Source organism: Passer domesticus, chromosome Z (genome assembly GCF_036417665.1).
Source record: "Passer domesticus isolate bPasDom1 chromosome Z, bPasDom1.hap1, whole genome shotgun sequence".
In the NCBI taxonomy this organism is placed as follows: domain Eukaryota; kingdom Metazoa; phylum Chordata; class Aves; order Passeriformes; family Passeridae; genus Passer; species Passer domesticus.
In genome coordinates, this window is record NC_087512.1 from 33919626 (window position 1) to 33946979 (window position 27354).

General features: G+C 34.0%; 1 protein-coding gene across 1 annotated transcript in view; it reads left to right on the forward strand.

The window, feature by feature from the left end:
• Positions 1-27354, forward strand: part of CNTLN (centlein) — a 180140-nt gene that overhangs the window by 58372 nt on the left and 94414 nt on the right. Inside the window, exons 8-11 of the mRNA XM_064405240.1 lie at positions 432-591; positions 9770-9794; positions 18873-19042; positions 25414-25536. Coding sequence (XP_064261310.1) covers positions 432-591; positions 9770-9794; positions 18873-19042; positions 25414-25536 — 478 coding nt within the window. The remainder of the gene's footprint in view (positions 1-431; positions 592-9769; positions 9795-18872; positions 19043-25413; positions 25537-27354) is intronic.

A 27354-nucleotide genomic window follows, 5' to 3' on the forward strand; every position in this document is an offset into this window, starting at 1 on the left:
TGCTTCACACATACTCTGCAAGTTCAGGAAAAAGTTTTATCTTTTTCTGATTGTTCTAGGTTAAAAAACCTGACAATTTATTTACAATTGATGTGTTCTGTGTATTTTACATTTTGACACTTGCTGCTAAAGTTAACTGAATGTTGATTAGAAAAAGATGAAGTAGTGAAAATTGATTTATTTTAGAGCAGCTAAAGCATTACAGGAAAATAGAAAGGCATTCCATTTTGAAAGTTAACTGTTTTTTAGATATTTCTCAAAAGTGTATAGTAAGTATTTTGTATCTACCTTGTAGTGTTTGTAAGGTAATTGACAGAAAAATAAATGAAGATAGGAAGCTCATTATCTACAACAGAATTATTTGCATACAATTTTTTAACAGAGGTCATTGTTCTTTTTCTTAATTTCTATTTATTGCTTGTTTTGCACAGGAAGGAGTTAGAGGAGCTACAGAATCTTTACAGACAAAACACTGAGGATAGAACACAGCAGGCTGAGCTGATAAAGCAGCTAGAGGCTCTCAGTGCTGATACACAAGAAGTACTGCAAGCCCAAGAATATGCTCACACAGCTAAAACAACATATCAAAAAGTATGTTATTCTGCTTTATGCTCATAGAGTTCATTTTCATATCCCTCTGTACAATATCAATGCACAGAGTAATCAAAGCTCTTTGTAGTGTTGCATTTTTTAGACCTCTATTATTCTCTGTTATTGCCAAAATAAAATTGAGTGTCTGAGTTTTTTGGCCTGATTGTGTACCAGCATACATGGCCCCTTGCATACATTGAATTGATCAGCCTTGAAAAATTAAGATTTCATTGCATGTGAAGAAAAGTAGGATTGAATTGCCAAGCATATGAGTTTCTTTATCTGATTTGGTGTTAATTATGTTTTTCTTCTTCCTCTTCTGTAGGACTGGAGCTTTCAATTACTAAATTCTCCAAATTGATTTTCATAGTTCAGGGGACAATATTCTTTTCACTAAAGTATTTGTGTGAATCACAAAGAATATTAGTGGTCTGAGACATAAAAACTTGCTGTATAAAAATTAACTGGAAAAATTGTTGCTATAATATATTTTGAAATGATTAACTAGTTCACAAAGTTGGAACAATACATGTATTTGCAGAAGAGTTTTATATTATTGGTGAATGTCAGGGAAAATCTTCACTCATGATCTGTCAAACACTCGCTACTCAGAACTTCTTTCAGGTTTATGAACTTATGATATGTTTTTCAGTCTCTAAGAAATATAAGAAACATGTTTGCTTCCTTTTTAGAAAAATTAAGAAGGAAGAAGGCAAGGAAGAATTTGTATAAACAACTTTCACATGCCTTCTACTATCTTGGAACTGCATTCTGAAGTTGTATATTGCCAGTGCTTTTTCTCAAAAATTCTTTCTTCCCTTTGTCATCTTACTTAAGAGTGTACAGATTGTAATAAAATTGTGGAGCTAGATCTGGGTCAAACCAGAATCAGTACTGGGTTTCCAAAGATGTGTTTGTTTAGTGTTCATAGCTTGTAGTGCCCAGCACGTTCTTGTCTACTTCACACTGTACTATGTGATGTGGTTTGCTAAGGTAATTTGAAATTGTGTGAAATGCCAGCATAAAGAGCTGTTTCATATAAAAAAGAGTGGAAAAAAACCCCAAACACCCTAGAAAACTAAGCAGTTTATTTGTCTGTAGTGATGATACAGTGATGATACAATGATGATGTTAAATAATTTCTGCATTGCAGTGGTAGCTCAGTCAAGCTACAGGTATACCTTCTGTCAAAGTTGTTCAGATCATGTCCAAGGCAGGAGGAATTTATCTGTCTAGGGCCAGACAGAGTAAATTCTAGGATAAAAAAAAAAGAGAATGGAGGTGTCAGGAGTTGCTAGTTTATTTCCCATTCTCTAGTCAGTGCTTCTGAAGGTGTTAAATGAATCATTTGAGTCACTCAAAAAAAAAAAAGAAAAGGGAAGACGTGTCTTCACTGGTGAATATAAAACCATATTCCTCCAGAAAAGTTCTACAGCAGTACAATATGAAAGAAAATAAAACTGGATTTTCATGACACTGTTCTAAAGCATGAAAAAACTTTTTATAATGGTAGCTTTACCTTGCACAGTGGAGATTTTGCCAGTATTTCTTCAGTATGGGAAAGAGTTTGACCTGTCCTGTGAAAAATAGTTGCTTAAGTAATATGTAAAATTGATACTTATATTAATATAACTATAGGGTCAAGCCACTTTTAATCTCGGCTTGGTTCAGTGTTTAGGATTGTTTCAGCAGGCTGGTTCACAGTTCTTAGTCAGTCTAGGCAGGACTTAAAACTTCTGCCTATCTTATAACAAGAGTATTGTGGTTTAGAAGGTAAGCCCTAAATTTTGATAGCTGCCAAATAGTCCCAGTTTACAAAAGACTCTAAAATTTTCTGGAGATGTTGAATTCAATATTTTTTAACATGGAGCAGTATGCTCTCTTAAACTAGCAAAAGCCAACTCATACCTGCTAAAAAATTATTTTTATGGAACTGCTAAATTGTCTTTTTGTAAAATATCAAACCCAAAAAAAATATGGAAAAATGAGAGAAAAACAGTGAAAAAAGGAGTAAGTGACGCTCCTGAGTCACAGCGGAATAGAGCTAATGTTTGTGGCAAGTTGAGTTAAGAGAACTTTGGAAGGGGAAAGGAATTAATTTATTGTGGCAACCCTATTCTGTATTTCTGATCAGAGCTGTATGAAACAACCAATTGTAATTGTGTCAAGCAATGTGGATTTTTCAAATATGCAGTCCTACTGAAGTCACAGCAGGCTTTTGAAAAACTCATAATCTATAGAAATAATATAAATGTCTATTTCTTTTCTTCAATGAGGGAGGCACAAACAATTGCAGACAAATCTGTGTTCTGTTTGTCTTCCCTGCATTATTAATATGCAGTCTGCAACAGCTAGATAAGGATGTGTCAGCTGTTCCATAAATAAAGTCACAAAGGAATATTTTCCTACTTCTTCAAATGGCATTGAGCCTATCAGCATGTACATCCAATGATATATTGTCCCTTACAGCAAGATCAATGACCTCTCTGTTAGTGGTCAGATAGGCACTATGTGCTGTAGCTCAAGCAGTATGGTTGGGTCACATATTCAAAGTTCATGTTAACAGGGTGCCATTGAGAAAAACAGGTTTTTGTGCTGATGTTGATGTGTAGTATGAAACAGGAGACTGAAAAAAGAAAACGTATTTCTGATAAATCTGAGATATTAAATTTGCTTTGAATTATGTGAAAATTTATTGACGACCACAAATTTTCAAGTCTAGCTGTAGTGAGCAGCATGTAAAGATCTGTAACCTGTTTTATCAAGTTGGGTTGACTTCAAATACCCTTTTTCTCCAAGTACAAATTTTAAAATGCTGTGTTTTACAATAACTCCTTTACATTAGAGCTTTTATGGAAATAAATTGATGTCTATTTCATATTGCAGCTGTAGTTCATATTCTCAAGGATAGAGAATATTTTTCTAAAATGTGTAGCATCTGCTTTAGTGGTCCCAAATGCTCTGGGGACTTCATTCCTATGCTGGATTTAATGAGACTCAATAGATTTGTCCTCATCAACAGTTTCAAGGTGGAGAAATTTCAATCAATACTAGGGATAATAAGACAAGAAGAGATTCTGAAGTACTTCACCAGTTTATCACAGTTTTCTAAAATTTACAGTTTAAGGCCTTTGTTTTTATAATGCTTTACTTTTGCTTATCTGTTGTGGCCTTTAGGATCCATGTTAATCATACTGATTAAAAGTTGTTCAGTGGAAGGCCTTTTTGTGGAGTGGAAATAACATTATCATTCAACAGGAAATTATCATTTATGTCCTGGAACGCAGCTCTTAGATAGAGAATACCATGAATAGTGGTAGTGTGCATGTCTGTGGATGAAGAAAAGAATTCTGTAGTAGTCTAATTTGACTATTTAGATATAGTAATTAAAAAGCACAGTAAGAGTTTCCAGGATGAGGCATCGCAGAAATCTGCATCAAGTGCATCAGCAAGGAGATAAAAGTAGGAGCATGACAGATATTTTTTCAGATGTTATTTTGTACCTGCATTTGCCTTTGTAGTCCTTCTCATGGTATCTTTAAGAAGTAGATTGCTTTCCTTCAAGCCCACAAAATTGTCATCAGAACATCAAATTACTGTGTTTAGCACAATGTGGTTGTTTTACACTTCCAGTATTATTCCAGTAACTACAACAACCTTTAAGCATGGTTAAAAATAAATGTGTTTTTATAAGCGTTATTAAATTCTGACAATAAATGCTAAACCCCTATACAGATCTGTAAATGCTAGTGGTAGTGCAGGTTCCTATTCAAATTAGAATGAAAAGCCTAAGTCCTTTCACATATGATAAGGCAGGAGAGAAACTACATGTCCAGTCAATATGCTGAAGCCCACATAAGTGTATTTTCATTTTTATGTCTACATTAAGAAGGTTTTGAGGAACTCAGATCTTTAACAGATTCCCACACTTTAGTTCAAGGTCAGATACTGTTCTGTACAACTGGAAAATGTGTTAATTAAGGTAGTCTTTGTTTCTTGCATGCCAAACATCAGTACACTTGGCCACATTCTGGCAAATAGATTTTGGTATCTGATGTGCCTTTAGGGTGAAGTTGAAGAAATCCTGCATAGACTGAGTCTCTTACGGTGATACTAAATTGGACACTCATGGGCGATGGTTTTCATGCTTGAAGGACCCTGTACGGATATTCTTAGACCACAGACAGCAGTTCCTGTGTGTAGTGGTGTAGACTGATATCTGCAGAATATTCAATTATTTGTGAGGGGAAAAGTGACTATAAATAAAATGAAACTAAATATCATGAATGTGCTGTATGTATGTATGTAGTCTGATAGTCTGTCTGGGCTGTCTCTTCACCTTCGCCCTAGAGTTTCTTCAGTTGATTTCTGCCCTTTTTCTTTTCAAATTCTCTTAAAAAGCGTGGGTTCTAACACGAATGTCTGCAATAGTGCTGTAATAATTTCCATTATTGTTTTACTTTGTCTTAATTTAGAGTAACTTTAAAAAATTTATGTCATTAGTATATGTTGGATATTACTGTATGTTTGGATTCAGAAACAGCTGGATGTGGCAATTAGTGCTATCATTTATGACATGATGGCTTTAGTCAAAGGTTGAACTTGATGATCTTCAAGGTCATTTCCGGCCTTAGTGATTCTATGATTCTATTTATTTGGGTCTCTGTAATATACTTTCTTAGGGTATGGGCATAGTGATAAACATTTAATGTAGGAGAATACTTGTTTTATACACAGTCCATATAATGTGGTTACTGTTACATTTTTTAGATGGATCATAGTGTTAGTTCCTCACCAAAAACTTTGAAGAAAGTCTACCAAATGACCCTACTCTCATACTTCAGTTGATATCATAGAAAAGTTAATGACAGTATCAACTAAATACCTTTTGGATCATGGAACTGAAAAAATGTACCCTGGCTGTTAGCTGGCATTTAGTGCATAGGAGCAATCTAAATCTACTTTAAAATAAACCCTGCACACTTGTTAAGTGTTGGTAATTTGTTTCAGCTGTTTCACTCTGCAGGGAGTTTTTTTCCAGTTGCACTACAATTATGGTTAACATACCAGTGATAATAGCATAGGTTGATTATTTGGTTTTACTAGGTTATTTTTTTAAATTTCTCTGCTTTTCTTGGTGTGACGTAAGATAATTTTGCCATCACACAAATTCAGTATATGTCAGTATTTCCTTTTCCCACCATTATCAGGCTGTGTTTTCCATTACATGTGAGTAGTTGTTACAGTTCCATCTTTTGCTTCTGGAGGTCTTGGCTTTGGTTACGCATTTGTTTGCTTTCTTGATGGTATTTTGTTTTCTGTTTCAAGTAACTCTTCATTGATGTACCAAAAAAGTGTTTTCTGATGAAATCAGGTAAATCAATATAGGAAATTGTTAAGATAGCTGAGAAATATGGAATACTTTACTTTTTGTATAATTCAGCTAAATTACTTATCCTTTCTGACTGATGAATAATGCTCATGTGTCATATAGACTAAATCTATTACAGTGTACTTATTTTTATACCTTTAATGTTTTCTCATTTGTTTTTAAGTATCTTCACCTGTAACAATTTAAGCTGCCTGTCAGAGATAGGATAGCTATACTGTTTAAGAAATTCTCTATGTACAGTCAGTCAACAATTTTTGCAGAGCAGTTGTGTGTTGCTTGCTGGTGCTTTTTTTTCCCCACTGTCAAATGTCATAAGATGTTGTAAGGAATTATTTAAAATATATTTCTATTTATTTTTATCTTATGAATAAAATTTATTATTGTAAGTTTTCTTAGGGATTAAAAAGTTTACTGTGTAGATCTCATGTCCTATTTCCATTCAAGTGAAGTATAACCATTCACATACATATAGTCAAGATTCCACTGTTTTCTTCTGTGAAGTTGGCTAGTTCTGAGATAAATTATATACATATTTTTTCTTTTCTTTTGGATATTCTAATGCAATGTTATGTCTCTAGTCTTCTGATATCTGTTTTACATCCTGTTTCTATACACCTGACTTTATTAATATTGTGCTGTGCAATTCTGAATATTTTGAAATGAGATTACTGCGATGTAATTAAATATGGTGCTTCTTCCAAGACTGGGTCATAAATGAGCATTAAACCCCAAATAATTCAATGTAAATATTAAGCATTTATTTGATCTACAAAACAGAAAAATAAAAGAAGAGGAGCCAGATGGAAACTTGGAAGCTGTTTCGGTTATCTGTGTTATTTTCTGACAGCTAATTTTAAATTTTAAATTTTCTGATGTTAAATTCCTTTAAAAAATTCTGAATATTATCATCTGCTATTGAATAGTACATTGGTGTTATACTTTAAAAAAGTATATGAACCATAGTTTTAAAAGATGAATTGTGTGAATACAGTTTTTACAAGTAGATTTAGTTAGTTTTATATTTGAATGTTTTTTATTAGTACTGTTTTCAAAGCAGGAAAATTTGGAAAAGTTTGTGCAAGGCAAAAGACATGCTGTTTGTCTTGTCCTGACAAATGCTGACTACCAAAAAACTCCATTAGCTGCATTAGGGGATGTGGCTGCCAACTAGGAAAAAGCATAATATTTTTGATGTGCTCCATTCATCTTACTAGGATGCTACCTTTCAGATACTATAATTATAACCACTTAAGTACTGCTAGTCATAAAACCAGCAAATTGTCATACCAGTATGATCTAGCTAATGAGCTTATATAGTTATAGCTGGAAGTAACTGTGTCTTGATGTTCCATTCATTTGGAAGGACATTATATGGTTTTGATAAATGAACTGTTTATTTTCCTGTGAGATACTTATTTCCATAAGAAATTGGCTAATCTTGAACTTGCATTTCTAGAGAGCATTTCTAAATATAAATATATAACTATACCTATAAATATAAATAAGATCCAGAAGGCAAACAAAAATTCAATGAAAATGTTTAATGACTTGGACTCATTTGAAATATCAATCTATCTGGACTTTGAATTAGTTTTGCTTCAGAAACATGATCTCTGATCTGCCTTGGAAAAAGGCAAGAAGTAATTCACTTTGTCCTGTGTGGATTTTCAGAGCCTATGGGAGTAGAAAATGAGAAGAAGAATGAAATGATTGATTAATATTTACAAATTTCTCACAAAATGTTAGGTACTTTCCCAATCTAGAAGTTGTGGTTGTTTTTCAAAGGCTTTAATTCCTAAGTGATGTAAACAAATGAAAGGGAGGAAGAATTATATTATTTGAATGAAAGTGACAACACAAAGAATAAAATGAAAAGTCAGTCTTACATTCCAGGAACAAATATCCCAAATTTTGTTAACATGCAGTGTTGCTCTAGTTGAAAGACCGGAGTATGCCTCTTGGTAATGTATCATAAAGTTCATTTTTGACTGGATTTTGATGACAGCCAAATTTGCCATCACCACCCTTACTATCCAGTATAAATTTCAGAAAATAATGATTATTTTTGTTATTAAAGTTTTTTATTATTAAAGTTTTATTTCTGCTATGAAATACTGATTTCTTGAGCATGTTCAGATTAATGCCTTGCTGACTATTCAACCTTTGAGACATGCTAACAGTCTGTTGACACAGTGAGGTATCTTCTTCAGATACTGAGTAGCTATGAGAATAGTACATCACTGTTGTGTGTGTTACAGAGATTCTTTCCTGGGCTTGAATTTTTCTTGTTGTTCGGATTACATTGAGTCAGGCAAAAATTGTTTTTTTAGTGTTGACTTTGTTAGCAAGAATATCTGTTTTCTTCCATTAAAGGTAAAAATGCCTTTTTTAAAATGCTGTATTCTTAATTGGTAAGAACAAATATTTACTTCTTTTTATTTGGCTATTCTGGCAATGTGTGTAATGAAATATTTCAGTCTGCTTTACAGAAAATTTATATTTACATCTTACTATGTATGCACTTAGTGTTTCAGTTAGTATACCATAACTATTATCCATGTGAATAATAAATATGTAAACATATTTACTGAATTGAAGCAGTCATTTCTGCCCTGACTCCTACTTTCTGCGTGTCTGCAGACACCAAAGACAATGTCACCAAAGAGGTGTTACTGATCAAAAAACAGTAATTAACAGGCATGTAAAGTTTCCATTTGTAACTGTAGCATTTGACATCTGTTAAATTGGACATCTGTCAAACTGTAACATCTACCTAATACAGTATCATAATTTGCCATTATGAAGTTTCTAAAAGTAGTCAGAATAGAAATTACAGTAAAACAATGGAAGAACATAGATTGCACATATATGTAACTTATGATTATTAGACAAAAAAACCCCAGATTTTTAAACTAAAATACAAAGTTAGATCCATATGAGAAATACATAAAGGAAATATTTCAAAACTGCACCCATTATTGCCATGCAAAAGTCCATCAAGATGTATTTTCAGACCAGTAAGTCATTTCAGATGACTTACTGGTTTTTATCATCAGTTTTTCAGTGATTTCACGTTATTAGACTTATGTAGTAGAATCTTTAAAATACTGATTTTGACTGAAATACAAATAGTGAACAAACTTAGCTTGACTGGGTATCTCTAGTTTATTTTGGCAGTTCTAGATTTAGTCCAATATACCCACTGTTTCAGTGTGAATATTTGAAATCCATGTATGAGCTTAGTTTCCTGTCTTGGTAATTATACAGCATTAAAAAAAGGAGAGATCACATATTCCTAACAAAATGTGTTTTACATTTCTATTATTTGGGTTTTACTGTTAGAAAACTTAAGTTTAATTTATATACAATAACAACTTCTCATTCTTGCACCCTTTGTGTATCAAAACTTGACAGAATTGTCTTCAAGTTTCTAGAAATACTCAATTCATTAAAAAAGTAATTTTAAATAATCATAAAGAAGTCAAAATGTAGTTTTTAAAGCAATCAGCAAATACTGTAGTAAAAAGATATTTGTAATGGACAAGACGAAATAAAATCATAATTGATATTATTTCTATATAACACTGAAGCACATTGAGGAAAGCAAAAGATTTATCACTGTTTGCTTGAAGGCTCAAGCTTTGGAGAAAGTAATATGGAGCTGAAATTGATCAATTTATGTGGCACAACGCACTCAGTAAATAATTAGGATTTAATGATGGAAAATACCAATAACATTTTTCGAATGGTTGTATTCCCTGACTGCTAACTGTCTGTTATTTTCAGATTATTACCCTTACAATAAGGATAGGTATAAATTATAGCTTGCAAAGTTGTACTTTTTCCATGCTCAAATCTGTGATAGAAAAGTAATAGTATTTTTTAGGGTTTGAAATACATAGATGAATACAATTTTAACTTTACATTTGCAACTCGTGGAATTTTCAATATTAATAATGTAATTTTTATTTTGTTATTTTTTTATATCAAATTAATTATGGTGACTTGCAGCAAAACACTTAAAAAGGCTAGTACAAGTCTGGTTGTTTCTCAGTCAGAGAAGCAGTAATAATTTTTTGCTTTCCAAACATGTTTTCTTATACCAGTGTGTTGTGAAACTGTATTTACCATGTTTTGTATACATGTCCTTTAAACCACATGCAAAGGAGAAAATAAAGGCAATTCTTAAACTATAATTATTTTTCTAAAAAGTCTTTGAACTGCACATGTGCTGATAATACACTTAAAAAGGACTGACTTCTAAGTGGTTTTTTGCCTCAGAAAAGCTGTATGGCATTATAACTTGTCTAATGAAGTCTGTAAAGTCATTGTTGCTGTTGGGTTCACAGTATGCTAGCACTTGATCATCATAAAATGCAATTTCATTTATATCTGGATTTGTTTTACTATGACAATTTGGAACTTCACTTGCAATGTTGTATGTGTGCCATGATGCAGGTATGTGTTGTCTATAAAACAATGAACAGTGATTTTGTGCAGCTTTAGAAATTACTTTTTAAGAAGGGAAAGAAATGCAATGTACTTTAGGAAGTAGTATAAGTTTTGAAAAGTAGTCTTCATTCTATTCTAGGGTGCTAAAAAGACAGGAAAAAAAATCTGTTTTGAAGAATAGTTTCATTCTCCTTTAGTTTGATATTCCATTTATCTATTTTCATTTTACAGGAATCAAAAGGACCAAGATACTGAAAATGTGGGGTTTATAATGCAAAGAGCAACTCAACTTTAACTACTCTATAGTGGCACTATTCATGCTGCTATAATAAAACTTAAGAACGTTTAGTGATTTTTTTTCCCTACAATTATTCAAAATTACATTACCCTTACTGAAAACTGAATGGCTTTTAGTGGATTAATTAAACTGTAGCTGGTTTGCCATCTGGGTGCTGCTTGTTTAGCTGCTTTCTCACATAAAGATTTTTCACTGAATAAAGGATATTTTTTTGTTAGAAGACAGCTGCCAGACAATTTTTAAAATAGAAATTATATATAGACTATTTATAGTTACCAGATTAAATTTTGCATTATGAAGAGGAAACTATTTGGACATTTCTTTCCAATTTTCAATTTATTTTCATTTGTCCTCACACACCCCAATACCCTCACATTCCATGTTGGAAAATGCACAGGCTCTTAAAATATAAAATCTGTTTTTAAATGTATGAGAAAATAATTATATTTTACAGCAAGATCACCCATGACATTATGTTGGAGTCCAGGGTATAGGCTAGATGCAGAAAAGAAAAAAAAGGGAGGGGGGAATTAACTAAATCTGATTTTTATGGCTCAAGTGGTTTCATTAAATTAGAGTGCTGTGTGCTACTGTTCATTAATGAACTTGTGCCATATGCTTTAACTGTTCTGGTCAATAGCTGATAAAGAAAGGCTTGTGTTTAAAAAAAAATGGATAAAAATATCTTTGTGATGGGCTTTTATCAAAGGACTTACTTTGAATTCAGTAACTACTACTGAGGCAATATGGCTCGCAATTTGCGACCCAAAGGTAGTCATACATTATTGGAATACAGCCTACTGCGCTTCACATTACACAGATGTGAAGGCCTGATTATAGCTGCTTCATAATTAACAGTGATCCGATTTGTTTTGTGGCATAAATGGTGCATGTGTAGAACATTAGCCATGGCACTCTCATTCAAATTCAACTCAAGGGCTCAGCGGCAGGCGGGTCACGAGCTTCAGGGAGTAGAAGCACAAGCTCCTCCATATGTTCTTGCTGCATCTTACTATGGCTATGAGTGCAAGATAAGTTCCCCAAAGAACCTAATCGTGTTCTGTAATTACAGCGCTGCTTTCTGCTGGCTAGAAATGAGGGAGAAGCTAAAACACTCCCTCATCAGATAATTTGTAAATTACTTTACATGGCGGATGCCGAACTCAGTTGGTTTTCAACTGCTGAAATTATAAATAATTGTAACAGATGTGGCAATATGGCTGGCCTCCAATAAATGAGGCCCTTGATAATTTGGCCGACCCTTTGACAGGCCAATTTAATAAAATGTGAACAAAATCTTCTTGCTAATAATTTATCATCCCTTTTCCCAATAGAATAAATTTAATTACCCTAGCAGTTAACAAGGTCACACCCAGATGCCAAACTCGGCTACAGTTTTGATAATGCAATCAGGAATTGAGAGGTGATGACAGCGTTGTTGTTTTTTTCATTACCTGGCTTCACATAAACACAGGTGGCGTAGCTTTCTTGTCAGTTTTTAATAATTACAGGCTATTATGGAATGCATAGTTAGCAGATTGAAAACCACACTTTAGTGAATTTGTTTGAGTATGATTGAGGTTCTAATGTACAGAGATGATAATGCATAACAAGCGCAGTCCCTAGTTTACACCATTAGTGCACAGGTTTGATTTTTACTTGTGATAATAGTGTAATAGTTCAGCAGACAACAAAGTTGCTTTTTTTTTGGACCAGCCTCACTGTTATATAAAAGTTTATATATATTTTTTCTTTGCATTGCTGAGACTCAGTAAAGACTCAGAAAAGTGTTCTTCTTTAAACTTACCTGGTAACTTCAAGTATGGAGATAAATCTATATCTGTCTGTCTATCTAAAGATAGTTTCAAATCTTTGAAGAAAGACTGTCTTAATTTTTGTATATTTGGTCTAGTTAAATTGTCTGGTAACTTTTTCATAAGCTTTTTAAAAACTAAAATGCTACAGAAAATGCTGTAAGAGCTCTTAAGAAAAAAGAAGAAAAAACTATAATACTTACTAGAAATTTCTAAACCACAGTTAGAAGGCTTTGTTCCAAAAGTATAAGATATTTTAATCAATGTTTACTTGGGCTTCTGTAGTCTTACAGTCTGTTTTTAATATTTACTAATTATAATGTATTAGAGCAAATAGGACTGATGTTTTCAACTTTTGCTTGCTGTGCTATGATCATTTTTATGGAAAAAGATCCAGTTTTATTGTACTTGCTACTAAAAAGTTGCCAGTTCAACAAATGCACGAGGAAATATGTGGCTAGTTTGACAGAAAGGCTTAATGAAATCCAGCCTTGTCTTTACTCTTTCAGTGATGATTCTTCTAAGTGGTTTTTTCCAGACTACGAAGTAGTGTTCTTGTCTTGTAATTGCATATTTTTCCCAATAATTTGGAGCATAAATTGTATACCAGGACGTGTAATCCTCCTGATGAATAAAATAAATCATTCATATTGGGTTTGGGAAATGTTTCTGATGTAGTGGCCACATGGTCTTCACAAAGGAATTGCATCCTTTTTTCAACTCCCTGTTCTTCTGTATTAGATGATCAGAGTGTTCTTTTTCCTATGATATAAATCATGTGAATTTTGGAGGATGGCAAATCTAGGTCTTATGAGGGTGAATGGATGGTGGATACCCTTTTTCTGACTTGTAGGACATTTTTACAGCTCAGGGGGATATGAGATCAAGGTCCAGGCTGGGTAAGTTGTTCTTCAAGACTTGTTGCCCATCTTAGATGTATTTGCAGTGAATAGGCATGAGGCTGTGACAATGGGATGCCCAAGCTGCAGAAATGAGTTAGCAAAGGATGCTGTAGTGAGCACTGTGTGTGACTTAGCAGCTGTCTAACTCTGTAACAGAGTAACAGGAAACTCCTTCTGATAATTTCATTCATTATGTCTTTGCTTGGCATTGGATTCCAGGTGTTTTGACTGAAGAAAACTTTTAGGTATGTGTCATAGTCTAGTTAGGTGCCATAGGTCAAAATTACTGTTTTCCTAACTCAGTTGTTCTGGTAATCTTGTACACCTGTTTTCTGGTCTGAGCTGTATGTCTAAACTCTGCTCTGTTTCTGAGACTTTAGCTTTTACTAAGCTGACTAGTTTGAAGCAGAGTTGAGCTTGCATCTTAGTCACAGAAAGACTGTCCAGGCTCTTTCTGTCCTCTCCTAGCCCAGAGTGATGGTATAGTGCAGTTGGTCTTAGCACAGCTTTGTGCTGAGAAAGCTGAGCACAAGCAGGCATAAGGACGTTACATATTAGGCTTTGTAATTAGTCCTGAAGCTCTTAGGTATTCATACCTGCTCTCTTTTGCCAGTGTAGAAAAGTCATGCAGAATAGAAATGTAATGGAGCATAGCTGTATTTTTTCCATATTGTTTGTACTACTTTTAATAGGTGACAACAATGGTATTGGATTCCCTTCTGTGAGTCCAGTGGATGGCTTCCCGTATACTACAGGTTTCTTACAAATATGGTACTTGTGCTTCAACTTGATTAATGCATCTAGAAAACAATCACCAGAGTCTCACTGTGAAAAGACTTGTAAGAGTAGTGAGATATCTGCTTGATAGATATATTTTCTTGCTTGTATTTGTTGTTTAAAACATAAATTCAAGTTCTGACATTTATTTTGAATATATATTTTGCTTCTAAGGCACCACATTTCAGTATCACAGTAGACACATGATCTTTCGTAAAATAGTATGTGGTGTAAACTGATATTGCTGTGTGAAAGAGGAAACTGTTAATCTGTGAAGCTTGTAATACAGTTGGACTCTAAGATGCTTAAATCTAAAAAAAAACTTCATATTTACTGCACTCAGCATGTAGATGGATAGACTGTGAAGAGAGTCACCTTTATGTGTACACTGAAATGATTGTCTCATAAGAATTTTAGATTTAGACATAGGATTCAGAATAGACTGTAGGAAGTGAACTTCATGGATTTCTCTACTGAGTTACTTTGTGAGTTACTATTTCAGTTCATAATATGAAAAATGATAATTCTAAGGCAGAAGCTGTTGAAGAGCCTAGTGCTGCTTCTCAGACTGCAATTTTCTGTATTGCAGATTTCTGGTCTTTATTATGAAACTGGACTCCATCCTTCATACAGACCTCGGACATTGACTGATTTATGTAGTCTTGAAACTCACTATTCTGGTTTTTTTTTTCCTTGATAGTGTTAAGATTTTAAAGTCATTATTCCATTATAGCCAAAATATTTGCCATTTTGGCCTTAGTATTTGTAATACTTCCCTTAGTTCTTAGATTACAGATTAGAGTTTAGATGTGAAAAATGAAAAGCCAAGAAAAGATCACATCTCTCTTTGAGGCTCTGATGGAATTGCATTTCACAGAATCATAGAATGGCCTGTCTTGGAAGGAACATAAAGATCATCTAGTTTCACCCCTCGGTGTCCATGGGCAGGGACACCTCCCACTACAGCAGGTTGCTCAAAGCCCCATCCAACCTGGCTTTGAACACTGCTGGGGGTGGGGCATCTACAGGTTCTCTGGGCAACCTGTTCCAGTGCCTCAACACCCTCACAGAAAAGAATTTCATCATAATATCTGATTCAAACCTCCCTCTTTCAGTTTGAAGTCATTGTCCCTCGTCCTGTCACTACATCCCCTTGTAAAAATGCCACTCTTTCTTCATGTGCTAGTCTTCGAACTCTGGTTTGCTGAGTGTATACAGAAGAAGTTGGTTGTTCTCATAGTAACCAAATCTTTTCACTAAATAATTTGGGTTTAATAATTTTTAATAATTTATTTTTTGCTCTTAATCCAAAGATACTTGACTACAGAAGCCTGGAAGTATTAAATTAAATTGACATGAATCCAAATCAAAACACAAGCGAGAGAAGTTTCACCCAAATTTCTGTCTTGGGAAGATCTGCTTTCTTGTCTCAAAAGTTAATGTTTAACATTCTCTTATATTTGAATAAACAAAGTCTTTAGGCTAGGAAAATTAGAAGAATATTTATCAGTTATTCAAAGATATGTTAAATTTAACAGAAAATGATGCCAAACTTCTTTTGAGCTGGAGTGCACTGATGAGCATTACTTTTGTTTTTAAATTTATTTCATCAAAAATTTCACAAGTATACTTAAAAAATTGAGCAGTTTTTCAGGATATTGTAGACCCAAATTCTATAGGTAAGTATGTTGTGGTAACAGCAATCTACTGAATATTTTAAGGCAAAAGCATAGGCATTTTGGAGGTGTTAGTTAAGATCTAAGACTTAATTTGTTGGATTTAGTTTTCCAAGAAATATGTCTCTATAGCCATGTGGACAGAGACTGTAAGGGTTTTATTAGAAAATAAAGTAAATTTACCATAAATTTACAATAAAAATACGGTATTTTATTTAAAATGTGTATCACAGCATGGCAATTTCTAGGAATCTCTTTTGGAAGAAAAAAAGAATAGGAAAATAACCTCAAAGAAAATTAAAAATAATATTGTTCATATATTGGTCCTACTAAAGTCAATAGCAGAACCTGCATGACATGGAGGAGCAGGTTTTGATGTAGTCTGTGACTAATGCAGTGAACTTAAATGGAATTGTTTTAAAGTAATCAGTATTTCATTTTTTAAACAAGAAAATAAAAAGTAGTGATACAGTAAGAAGTTAATAATTAGTGAAATTTCTGTAATTCTTATGGCTTAAAAGCAGCAGGAGTTGGACTCGAGGATGTTAAAGGTCCTTTTAAAGTTAGATAATTCTATGAGCACTTAACAGGTGTAGACTTTTTAAAGTAACAATAATGTGAATTTAAATTGTTGTGACAGATTGAAGTTGTTGACTCTTTTTTGAGTTACTAATATAGTTCTAAAGCTTGTGTTTCACATGGAGCTCTTCTTTTACATGGAGCTGAGAAATCATTAAGATGTGTGTGTCAAGTTGTTAGGTGTATCTCTCTTTTATAAAAAGAAAGAGTAAAGTTCAAGTAATAAAATCAATTCCAGACCCTGAGTATAACTACATTTTCCTTGTCTACTGACACTATTTCTGTCTTCTCAGTTTTGTTGGAATTTTTTTTCGTTTTTGTATAGTGCTCAGGTTTTGTTCATACAAACATGAAGTCCAGCTTTCTTTAATGTATTCTTTTGATTGCATGGCTTGTCTACTCCTCATTTTCTTTTTTTTTTTTTCCCCCCATGTGTTAATGAGCTAATGGTTATAAGCAGGCATTTTACTGATCATAGGTGGTAATGACATCTGTTTGCATCCACATATGGCCTAAACTATGCAAAATGAAGAACAGAATGTATTTAAGGAACAGTCAGCAAAAGCACAGGCAACTTTTACTGTCTGACAAATTTCTTATACTTATTTTGTATACTGCTGTATGAAGAGTTGAGGTTTCTCTATAAAAAAGTGCTCCTTTAATTTATAATTTGTTGAAATAATGAGTTTATCTTAGGCTTTATGAAAAGCATATTCTGTATCAATAAAATGGCTGTGCCCATTTGTCTGTTTCTGACAAATACCAAGCTTACTAAGGTGTATGCTTGATTGATTTTAATCAGCTTTGGACCACTTCACTTCTTGATTGGCATGAATTTGGAGATTTATTTACTTAACCTTTTTTTACACTGCTTTTTGTAACTTTTGTCAGTATACCTGACTTTTTTTTATTTGGGGAATACCAGTATTTGAGATCACAGTGCCATGTGCAAATTGTACCAAATTTTATCTTCTCTTCTGAAATGAGTATTTGTGTTAAGAATATGTGCAAACAGTTTCAGTGTCAGGATCTTGTTAATAAGGGATAAAATAAAGCTTCTAGTTAGTCTTAAGAATGTGGATCGAGTTTGTTGATTGAAGAGTTTACTGCTTGCCAGCTGCTCATCATTGCTGTCAGAACACCACTGGCAATAGTTTCATGAGTTTCCTCTCATCAATGCAGTCCAAGGTCAGCTCAAGACACTTCCATTGACTTTTAATCTACCCATCCCTTTTAGTTATGCAGTCAGTTAGGGAGGCTGTTTACATCATTTCTTCTCCAGCAACGGCACTGAGGTGTTAACCTCCAGCTACCTGGATGCATTGCCCGTGTGGAAATTATATCGTCTTTGTCTGGCACAGTTGTTAGAAGATGAGTATCTGTCCCCAGCCCTATGGCACTGAGGATGAGGTTTGAGCTAAAGCATTTTACTTTGTGATTGCCATAAGGTGACTCAACAAGTATATTGCTGCTGCTTACACTAAGCAAAGAAATTTTGCCCAGTGGTTGTTACAGAGGGGAGTGTGATCACACCAGGTAATGAAAACACAGCTGACAAGGAGTCAGTTGTCAAGCCATGGTAACATGAGAGCTCTTAGACATGCATACATGAGCCTGCTACTGCATATCAGGGATATAACTTACAGGAGCTGCTACCAGTGAAATGGTAATGTCCTCTCTGAAGAGGTTTGGTAGCTAGTGTAAGTTGATCAGTATGCAGCACCCTTGTATTGTGCCAAGGAATTGCTGCACATGGATTGATATCTAGGAGAGGTCCTGGAATTCAATGATTTAACAAAATAAAGTACTAACCTTGAGCAACACTGTGAGCTAGAATATATTTTTTTCTTTATGTCTTCAGTTTGACCACAACACTCATGCTGTCTAAGGAAGTTATGGCTATAAGTTGTAGATTTACAGTAAAAAAGCACTTTTCTGAAGCAGTTATTAACTAACAATATGTTTAGTTCCAGAATATGCAGTTAAGGTTTTTTTGTTAGGCCATTGATACTTGCAACTTGAAGTTCCACTAGAAACAAGTCCAGAAGGTGCAATATTTTGTCAAGAAATTTAATAGCATGTGACATACAAAATAGCGTCTAATAAGTAGAATAAGTTACTGCAGAAGAAATGTCTGTATAAAAAAACCATTGTTAAGAATGTAAATTTAGATTTAAAAAATGTGGTGGTCAAAAAATGTTTCCATAATATTTTGAGATCTGGTTTTGATTATGGATTCATGAGTCATTTGTGAGAGCAGAATTATTTGCAGCTTTTACATGTTTCCGTAATATTGTTAATATGTTTCTCTAGGCAGTTTTATGTAAATTGTGTGTTATGCATCTGATTTTTTTGTTACCAGTATGATATACCTGTACTATCATTTTCTAGGTATTGCAACAGCCTTTAAGTCTGCTAGAGACTATATTACTATGCAAGAATCAGAAATGGAGCTTTTACAGAAAAAATTGAAGGAAGTGGATCTTAACCTAGCAGAGCATAATTTGTACACTACAGATACACTGGAAAGCAGCAATATAAGGACTGGAAGAAAGCACAAGGTAGGGTACTTTTATTGTCTGGTGTATTTGTGTGTAAGTCAGGCTGGTGAAGCCAAACATTTTTGCTCATGGGCCCAGATAATAATTTTAATATCTATTGACGCTGCTTATAATTCTGGAAGCTTGTTTGAATAGTTCCTGTGTTATCTGCCAAAGACTTGTTAAAATAGCTGTTGGGAGTAGAAGGTTTTACCTTATTAAATACTGAATAAGGGATTCTTAATTAAATGAACTATTTGCAGGAAAAATTCTTTGTAGGTTTGCTAAAATGAATATTTATCAGATATTTTGTGGTGTTTATTAGAATGACCATCTTTCACTGTAAGTGAAGTGAGAGAAATACAAATGGTTATTGTTATTATTATTATTATTTTTTGAATGAAAAATATTTTTTCCCAAATTCTTGACTTTTAGAGTGGATTATAGTGTTTTTTTTCTAGGAAGAATGACATGAATGTCCTTTGAAGTTTATACTTTCAGCTCTGTAGAGTGCCGAATTGCCTCTTTCTTAGAATCTCACTCTTTGATTTAGGTATTAAATAAAAATAACAAAACCTATAAGCTATAGCAAATGCGTGACATCTGTAAAAAATGCCATTATTTAAATAGATCTATTAAATTAGATGAAATCATGTTGCTTTTCATTGTGTTCAGACTCTTCCTCGTCTATTTTTTATAGCGATTGTATGGAGTATGGGAAACTGTTAACAAGGTTTCAAAGGTGAATGTGATTCTGAGTGGTATAAATAATGTACAAGGGTGGACCATCATGTCCATTTCGTCTGAAATCTTCTAGTTTATCCGAATATGGTATCTCATAACATTTTCTTTAAAAAATGTATAGCTTGTTCTTTCTTAATGATCTATACTGTATGTTAGTTTTGGGAAAAGATACACTTTAGAACATTTCTTCAGGAGCATGTGGTGGGCATTTCTGTGAAAATGTGCTTAAGAAAAAACAAAATACTACACAGGCAGTCTAGACTGAAGAACACAAGGTAAGAAACAGCCTGGCAAATGTGAAGGTTAGGAAGGAGGAGAGGAAGGAGTAGCTTCATGTGCTGGAAACAGTTATTTCTCTGCAGCCCGGGGAGAGGATCACTGTGGAGCAGATGTCAATAATACAGCTTGTGGAGGAGCCCAGAGCCAGTGGAAATTTGCTCATGGAAGCCACAGCTTGTGGAGGGGAGAAGATGCTGGGGCAGGTTCCTCTCTTACATGAACTGGTCTACACAGACCATGGAAGACCTGCTGTGGAATAGGTTTATCCTGAAGGACTCAGGCCTGTGAAGAGGCTGTGTGTGGGAGTAAGAGAAAAGTGTGAGGAGGAAAGAATGGCCCAATGGGAGCTGTTAAGCATTGATTGTGAACCTTCTGCTTGCATGGCTCAGCAGATGTTAAAAGAGTCAGGAGCAATGGAATGAAGTTATGCCTGGGAAGCTGGGAGCTTCTTTTGGATACAGAAGATGGTGTTAATTTTTTTTTTCTTTATTTCTTATAACCTAAATATATTCTAAGTGGCAATAACTGAAATAGATTTTCTTCATGTTGAGTCAGCCCATCATGCTGAGTGGTAAACACACAAGCTTTATCATCCTGTTTTCTCCTGTCCAGTGGGGAAGGAAACTGGGAGACCAGTTGAGTGGGTGTTTGACCCTTTGCCAAGGTTAGCCCTCCACAGTGTCTTTCTCTGTTTCCTCAGGGGAAAGTAAATGAGATTGCTGTGTTCATCATGAACTGTGTCAAAATAAAGCAATTACACTGCCTTGAGTAAAATTATATACAAATTTTAAAGCCTATTGTAGAAAATCTCTTCCTGTTTTGATATATAGGTCTGAGTCACGCTCTTTCAATAGTCAAAGCTGTTTGATATGTTCACTTTTTCACAGGAGCACACAAGTTTCTATTAAAACTTTTGGGAACTCAATTGACAAGCTCCTTTGTACAAAGGCAACACAGTAAGTGAAATTGTGGAAATACTCTGGATTTTCTAAAATGGAGAAGGTAGTATTGCTGTGGTAGTGCTTTACCCTTTACCCTTTTCCTTTTCAGTGAAATATCTTCTCATTCCCTTGTTTTTCAGCCTTTTATGACAAAATCATTACTGTTAGAAGTCATTAGTGCATGATTTGACAGGAAGAGCATGTGGGATATTCAATGTTTGTTTTAAAAAGATGATCCTTTTGACTTTACAAAGACTGTTGTGCTGCCCTTCATTCCCTCCTTACGTACATTCCCAGGATACAAAAAACAAATGAGCATGGAATCACTTCTGATCAGAATGACAATGCTTTAATGACTTACTGCTCTAAAATGGGTTCAAAGGCTTTGAAAGAAGGAATAGTTGGAAAGGTGTTGAAAAGAAGAGCATGGTACAAACAGAAATTTGGCACTACTGCAATAAATTGAGATGTATGGCCACATGACTGCATGCTTCCGGCTGTGTTTATATATGCAACACCATAGATGCTTCTATAGCCTTGTGTTGGTTTCTTTGTGAGTTGCAGAAATCTACATCCCTTGCCTACAGTTGTACTGAGTAAAAGAAACAGCTTATTCTTTGAGAGGTGTTTAAAAGCTTTGTTAAATGTGGTTGTGATGTCCTGTTTCATGCTATTGTTAAGTGTGCATTTAGAGGCAGTTGTCACAATCATAATTCTGTTCATGTGAAAAGTGGTGTAGCTGAATGCTGTTGAGTATGAAGACTTAGGAGTCAGTACTTGACCTTCCTAGAGCTCTTTTTGGAACTTAAACTTTGTGAGCAATATATGATTTCTGTTAGCTGATAAAACTGCCATTCATGTGTCTGCTGGCTAATTCAATATGCTTTTGTGGTTTTCTTGTAGCTAAGCTTTTCCATGGTATGGTGCATGGGAGTTAGAATTGCCTTTTATTCATGTACATTCTGTATCATTCTTCTCAGTCTCTAGTGCCAGGATACTGAAAGACATGTGTTAACTTTGCAGTACTAGTAAAGTTCCTGTTGAAACATAGCAAATCAAGAATTTACCATTTTTCTTTCTATAAACCCCCACCTCTATCAGGTCAGTCTTGGGTTCAGTCTAAACTATGTTTCTGTTTCTTCAGTTGATAAAGACCTTAAGATTTCTGCCCACTGTCCTCAGAACTATATCTTGGCAGTCATTGATATCAAGCCTGTACAGAAAAAGTACTCCTAAGACATTTCAGGAGGAGTTCTGACTTTCCTACTTTGGTTTGGGTTTTTTGGTTGGTGTTTTTGGGGTTTTTTTTTTGTTGTTTTGTTTTCTTTTTTTGGTTGGTTGTTTTGGGGGTTTGCTTGTTTGGCTTGTTTTGGCACTGTATTCAACACGAAACCTGTTGAATTCAAGAACGTGACTATTTGCAGTTTCGTCCCATGGTGTCTTTCATTGTGCAGACAGGTAATGGAAAGTTGTCTAGAAATAGGCATGTTTTCTTTTTCTGCTTGTGTGTGTCTCCATTATCAGTTAATGTGTGTCTCATCCACTTACCTGCTATTTCTTTATGCTAAATCTTCTGTCACAAAGTTTCATATATATTATATATTAGAAACTCTGTTTATTTCTGGTTTTCTGCTATTTAGTTTAGTCTTCAGTAAAAATGTTTAGGGAACATTCAATGAAAAATATTCTGATCTGAATTCCTTTACTGACTTGGATTAGCAATCTTCACTGATAAGATTGGAGGGATTTTTTGCTCCTAAACATGCATAAAAATTTTGAAACATTACATTTTGAAACATTATCTATATTTCAGTATATATTAAATAGAGGTATGTTAAAATTTTTCTGTAGAATTTGAAGACTGAATTAAAAATTTAATGTTTATATTTGACTGCAGCAAGAGCAGTAAAGTTTGCACATGTGAGAAGATTTTTACAGATGCCTTCTTTCAAACTGAGTTTTGCAGCAGCCCCAGGCAATCCAATTATAGTGTATTTTACAGTCTCCTTTGTCTTGATAGAACTCTTTACCTCCTTAGCAAAGATTGAGTGCAAACTACCTATGTGCCACTGAAAAGCCCAGATCCAGCACCCTTTCTCCACAGACCTTTAGTCTGATCACTAAAAAGGTGAAAGTAATAGAATGTTCTTAATACATATCACCAATCCCATCCACTGTCACAGGGAATCATTTCAGTATCCATAAGTAGCTAAAGTTTTATCATTTTTTTCATATTCCTTGGCTCTGGCACATTCCCAAATAACTCTGTATGTGTGTATAATATATATATGTATCTATACATATATATATAAAAAGTCTCAGGTACTCATTGTATCTGATCAGCTGTGACTAGACTAGCAAGACAGTGAATTTTCTTTTTCTGTGTTTTTCTTCTCTTTTCTCTGTTCCTTCTCAGGTTATCTCTGCCTATTAATTCTTAAAAATCTGGTGCTGGTTGGTCCACTCCTTTTCCTTTTTTGTCCTTCACTTCGGCAGCCAGCAGAGTGCTTTGACCTTCTATTTCTGACTTCAGAGAACCTGTGTATATTCCAAATTTTCTCTATAACAGGATAAAGTTTACCTAGAAAATAATTATTGAAAAATAATGCATAGTACAGTCATACGTATACTATGACTGTATATAATGATTGACGAATGTAGAAGGTAGGTTGGGTTTTGGTTGCTTTTTTTTTTAAAGCTCTTCATTTTATTTACAAAATCTGGGACTTTGAAGATGATTATATTTTTTGTATTTGGATTTTAATGCACTAAAATTCTTTCCAGATGTTAGTTCTGGTTCGGTTTTGGTGGTTGTTTTTTTTTTTTGGTTTTTTTTTTGTTTGTTTGTTTGGGGTTTTTTTGTTTTGTTTTGTTTTTGTTTTTTTGGTTGGGTTTGGTTTTGGTTTTTTTTAGTTTTTTGTTTTTTGTTTGTTTTTTGTTTTTTTAGGGGGGGAGTGCGGTGTGTGGGTGTTTGGTTTGGTTTATTCTTGGGGTTCTTTGGTTTTGAATTGTTTTGGTTTTTGGGTTATGCTTTTTTGGTTTGATGTTGTTGAGTTTTTTTTGTTTTGTTTGGATTGGTTTTGATTTTGGTTGGGGTTTTTTATGAGGGTAACACTTTTTCTAAAAAAAATTTTGCTGGGTTGTTTGTTGAACTTTCTCATGTCTCTTTCAGGTATCTGTCATAAGTAAAAGAATCCTGAAATCAAATGACAAAACCATATTGGAAATATTTACATTAATAAATATAAATATAAATATAAATATAAATATATATATAAATATAAATATAAATATAAATATAAATATAAATATAAATATAAATATAAATATAAATATAAATATAAATATAAATATGAGATGCTGCAGTTCTCTGGTATTTTGTGATAGTTTTTTTTTCTTCTTTATAGAAATCCATACTATTTAAAATGAAAATGGTATATAATGTCTTATAAATATTTCATGCTGCAAGATAGTGGTCAAAGATAAAAATATAAGTTGCTAATTAAGATACTCTTCAAGATTAAATTAATTTAATGGACTAGTGAAATATTGATATCTACAGTATTGAAGAAGAATTTATCCCTTTTATTATATATCAGTGTTTTCCCAGAGAAAGTGGCATAATGCAACAAGAATAACCACAATTTACCTTAAGTTTCTGTTTGACTTTATGTGTTGGCACAACTGTATTTTGTCTGATTGGCATTAAGTGTGTGTTGGTATTTCACTGTTCTTAACCAAAGTTATTCCAAAAATCTGAAAGTATAATTTTATGAGGCCTTTCTTTCTCTGCCATAAGGACATATGACATAGGGTGAACAAGAAAGCTGCCCAGTTTAAGTGTTACTTTCACATACTCTTTCTCCAGATTGCTGTATGAAGCTGTACATAATATAAACACATATTCTTGTCTCTAGTTAGTCACATTATAGTTAATGACCATATGGTCATTATGGTATAAGATCTACTGTCTGTTGTATTTATATTCCTCAAGCATATTGTTCCTTCAACTTCACAGTGTGTTAAACTATTTCAAAGGGAAAAAAATCCTTTCCCTCTTGTTTCTGGTTGTCCTATCAAGTGTAACCTTGGACCCTTATAGAGCAATTAGACCAGCCTCTATCCCCTCCTTTGTAATGAGGTTTCTTGCATTTCTGAGTCTATAACCCTTTAGTCTTCCCTAATGGGACATCATTATTCTGAAAGAAACAATGTAAATGTAAATGAATATTCTCATTAACGAGTCACAGAGAAACCTTTAGTGGTAGCGCTGTGGTAATTCTGCTTGTTATTTCTCTGGTATTCCATGCAGATTTTTTTTTTTATAATTCATTATTAGTATTCAAAATTACTTCTTCTTTAATTCTGCATGTCTTTCATAATCCGGTGTTCCAACTAGTTCAACCATGTCCTTGTTTTATTCTCCAGGAACCACCTGTGAAATGTTCAAGGTCTCTGTCCCCAAAGAGCTCTTTTAGAGAGTCAGAGGAACTAAAGCTTAAAATAGCTGAGAGGAAGATTGAAAACTTAGAGAAGACATTACAGCTAAAGGTGAACATTAAATAAAAATAAATAAAAAGCCTGCTAGCTATAAGCTTGCATAGATAAAGATATACCAAAACAAACAGACATTTTAAAAATTAAAAATACACATACTTTTATGGACTGTAATCTCTTTGCATCAGAGTACTCTCCATTAGTTTACCTTTTTGCTTTACAGCGTGAGTAATCTTGTAGTCCTGTGGAAGCTTAATTGAGCTGTCATCAATAACACATACTTGTTAAATACATTTTCAACGTTTGTGTTTGAGTATATATATTCTGAGAAATTAATGTGTTCATATGAAGCAAATTAGAAAGTAGAAGCACTGAAAGTACAAAGACTACTTTTCTGTACAATAAAGCCACACTTTAAAATGCTGAAGTCAGTAACTTAAAAAAGTTTGACCCCTGGAAACTGTTTAAGTTATGGTTCAGTTAGTTGCTGGTCTGAAAGATCCTGGCCTAAAAGATGTTTAAAAAAACAACAATCCTGCTTTGTAGAAAATCTTAATTGAGCTTGTTTCACAATTGCTCATTTTGTCCCTGTTTCACATATTTTTGTAGCTGTGTTTTTGTTGGTTTGGTATTTTGCTACAGAGATACAGTAACTGTTGAACAAACTGTTGGTTTAAAATTGCACCTCTGAACACAAAATGCAAACCCTGAGTCATATTTTCTTAAACACTTAAAAATCATCCTCTTCTTTCCTCTCCTCCCTTTCCTCCCTCACCTTCTCTTTTTTGTGTTGCTTGTCGTTGTTCAGTTATGGAATTTGAAGGATATTTTCAAGTATGTGTCGCCTAAAGGAGAATTGGTTGTATTGAACATCTTGTAATAAAAGTTATATAAGTGAAAAAATTTGGAAGTTCTACCAACCATAGTGATAAGTTAATTTTAGAAAAACTGTAAGTGGGAAGTATATTTCAGCAAAATGCCACAGTTCATCCATCTGTATACTTGGGAGAATTTAAAGTATTGTCTTAACATATGTAGAGTATATGAACAGGAGAGGTTATTTAGACTTCAGATTCAGTCTCCAGGTTGTCTTGTTCCTGGGAGACAGAATATTAATTTGTTTTGTTTTTTCTCTCTGTTGAGAATTCTATGGTATGTACCACCAGCTAAACCTGAGAACTGGCCTTTGGGAGGCTTCCTGTCCATTACTCTTACTTGGCCTGCCTGACGCTGATGCTACAGATTATTCTGGAACTGTAGGCTGCAGCTGTTCTGTTCTTGGAAGCAAAACACACTTCAGTGTCTATGGCTATTGCCTTAAATGATAGAGAGCTACACATTTCTTCTGGAAGGAGGAGTGAAGGAAAGCAGATGCAGAAGAGAAACAACTGTCTGTGCATAACCTCATATAATAATTTGCACCATTCACCGTAGTGCCTTTGCTTATCTTCTATTTAAAGTATAAATTAAAAATTTGTGCAGCTTTATGATGTTACAGGCATGGTATCTCTATCACAGACATCCATGATGTCTTTAAGGGCTAAAACTCCCCTTGAAAGTGAACACATTAACTTCTTGCATTTACTCTTGAAAATCTACATGGCTTCTTTTGCAGAATGCTTTACTGGGTTGAAAAGAAGCTGTAGAGGCCCAGGCCATCATAATTAACACTGTTGTGGCACTACATTCATATTTCAATGAGGCTACTGTTGGCATGACAGTGAACTAAGCAGTCATAAAGTTAATATCAGAACATTTCTGTTGCTATTCTGTGATTTCTTAATGCTAGCCTTCTCTCAGGCATTGTTTCCAGTACTGAAAAATGGATTTGACCCACATTTTCAGAACTGGTCCTTGCATTATTGCCTCTTC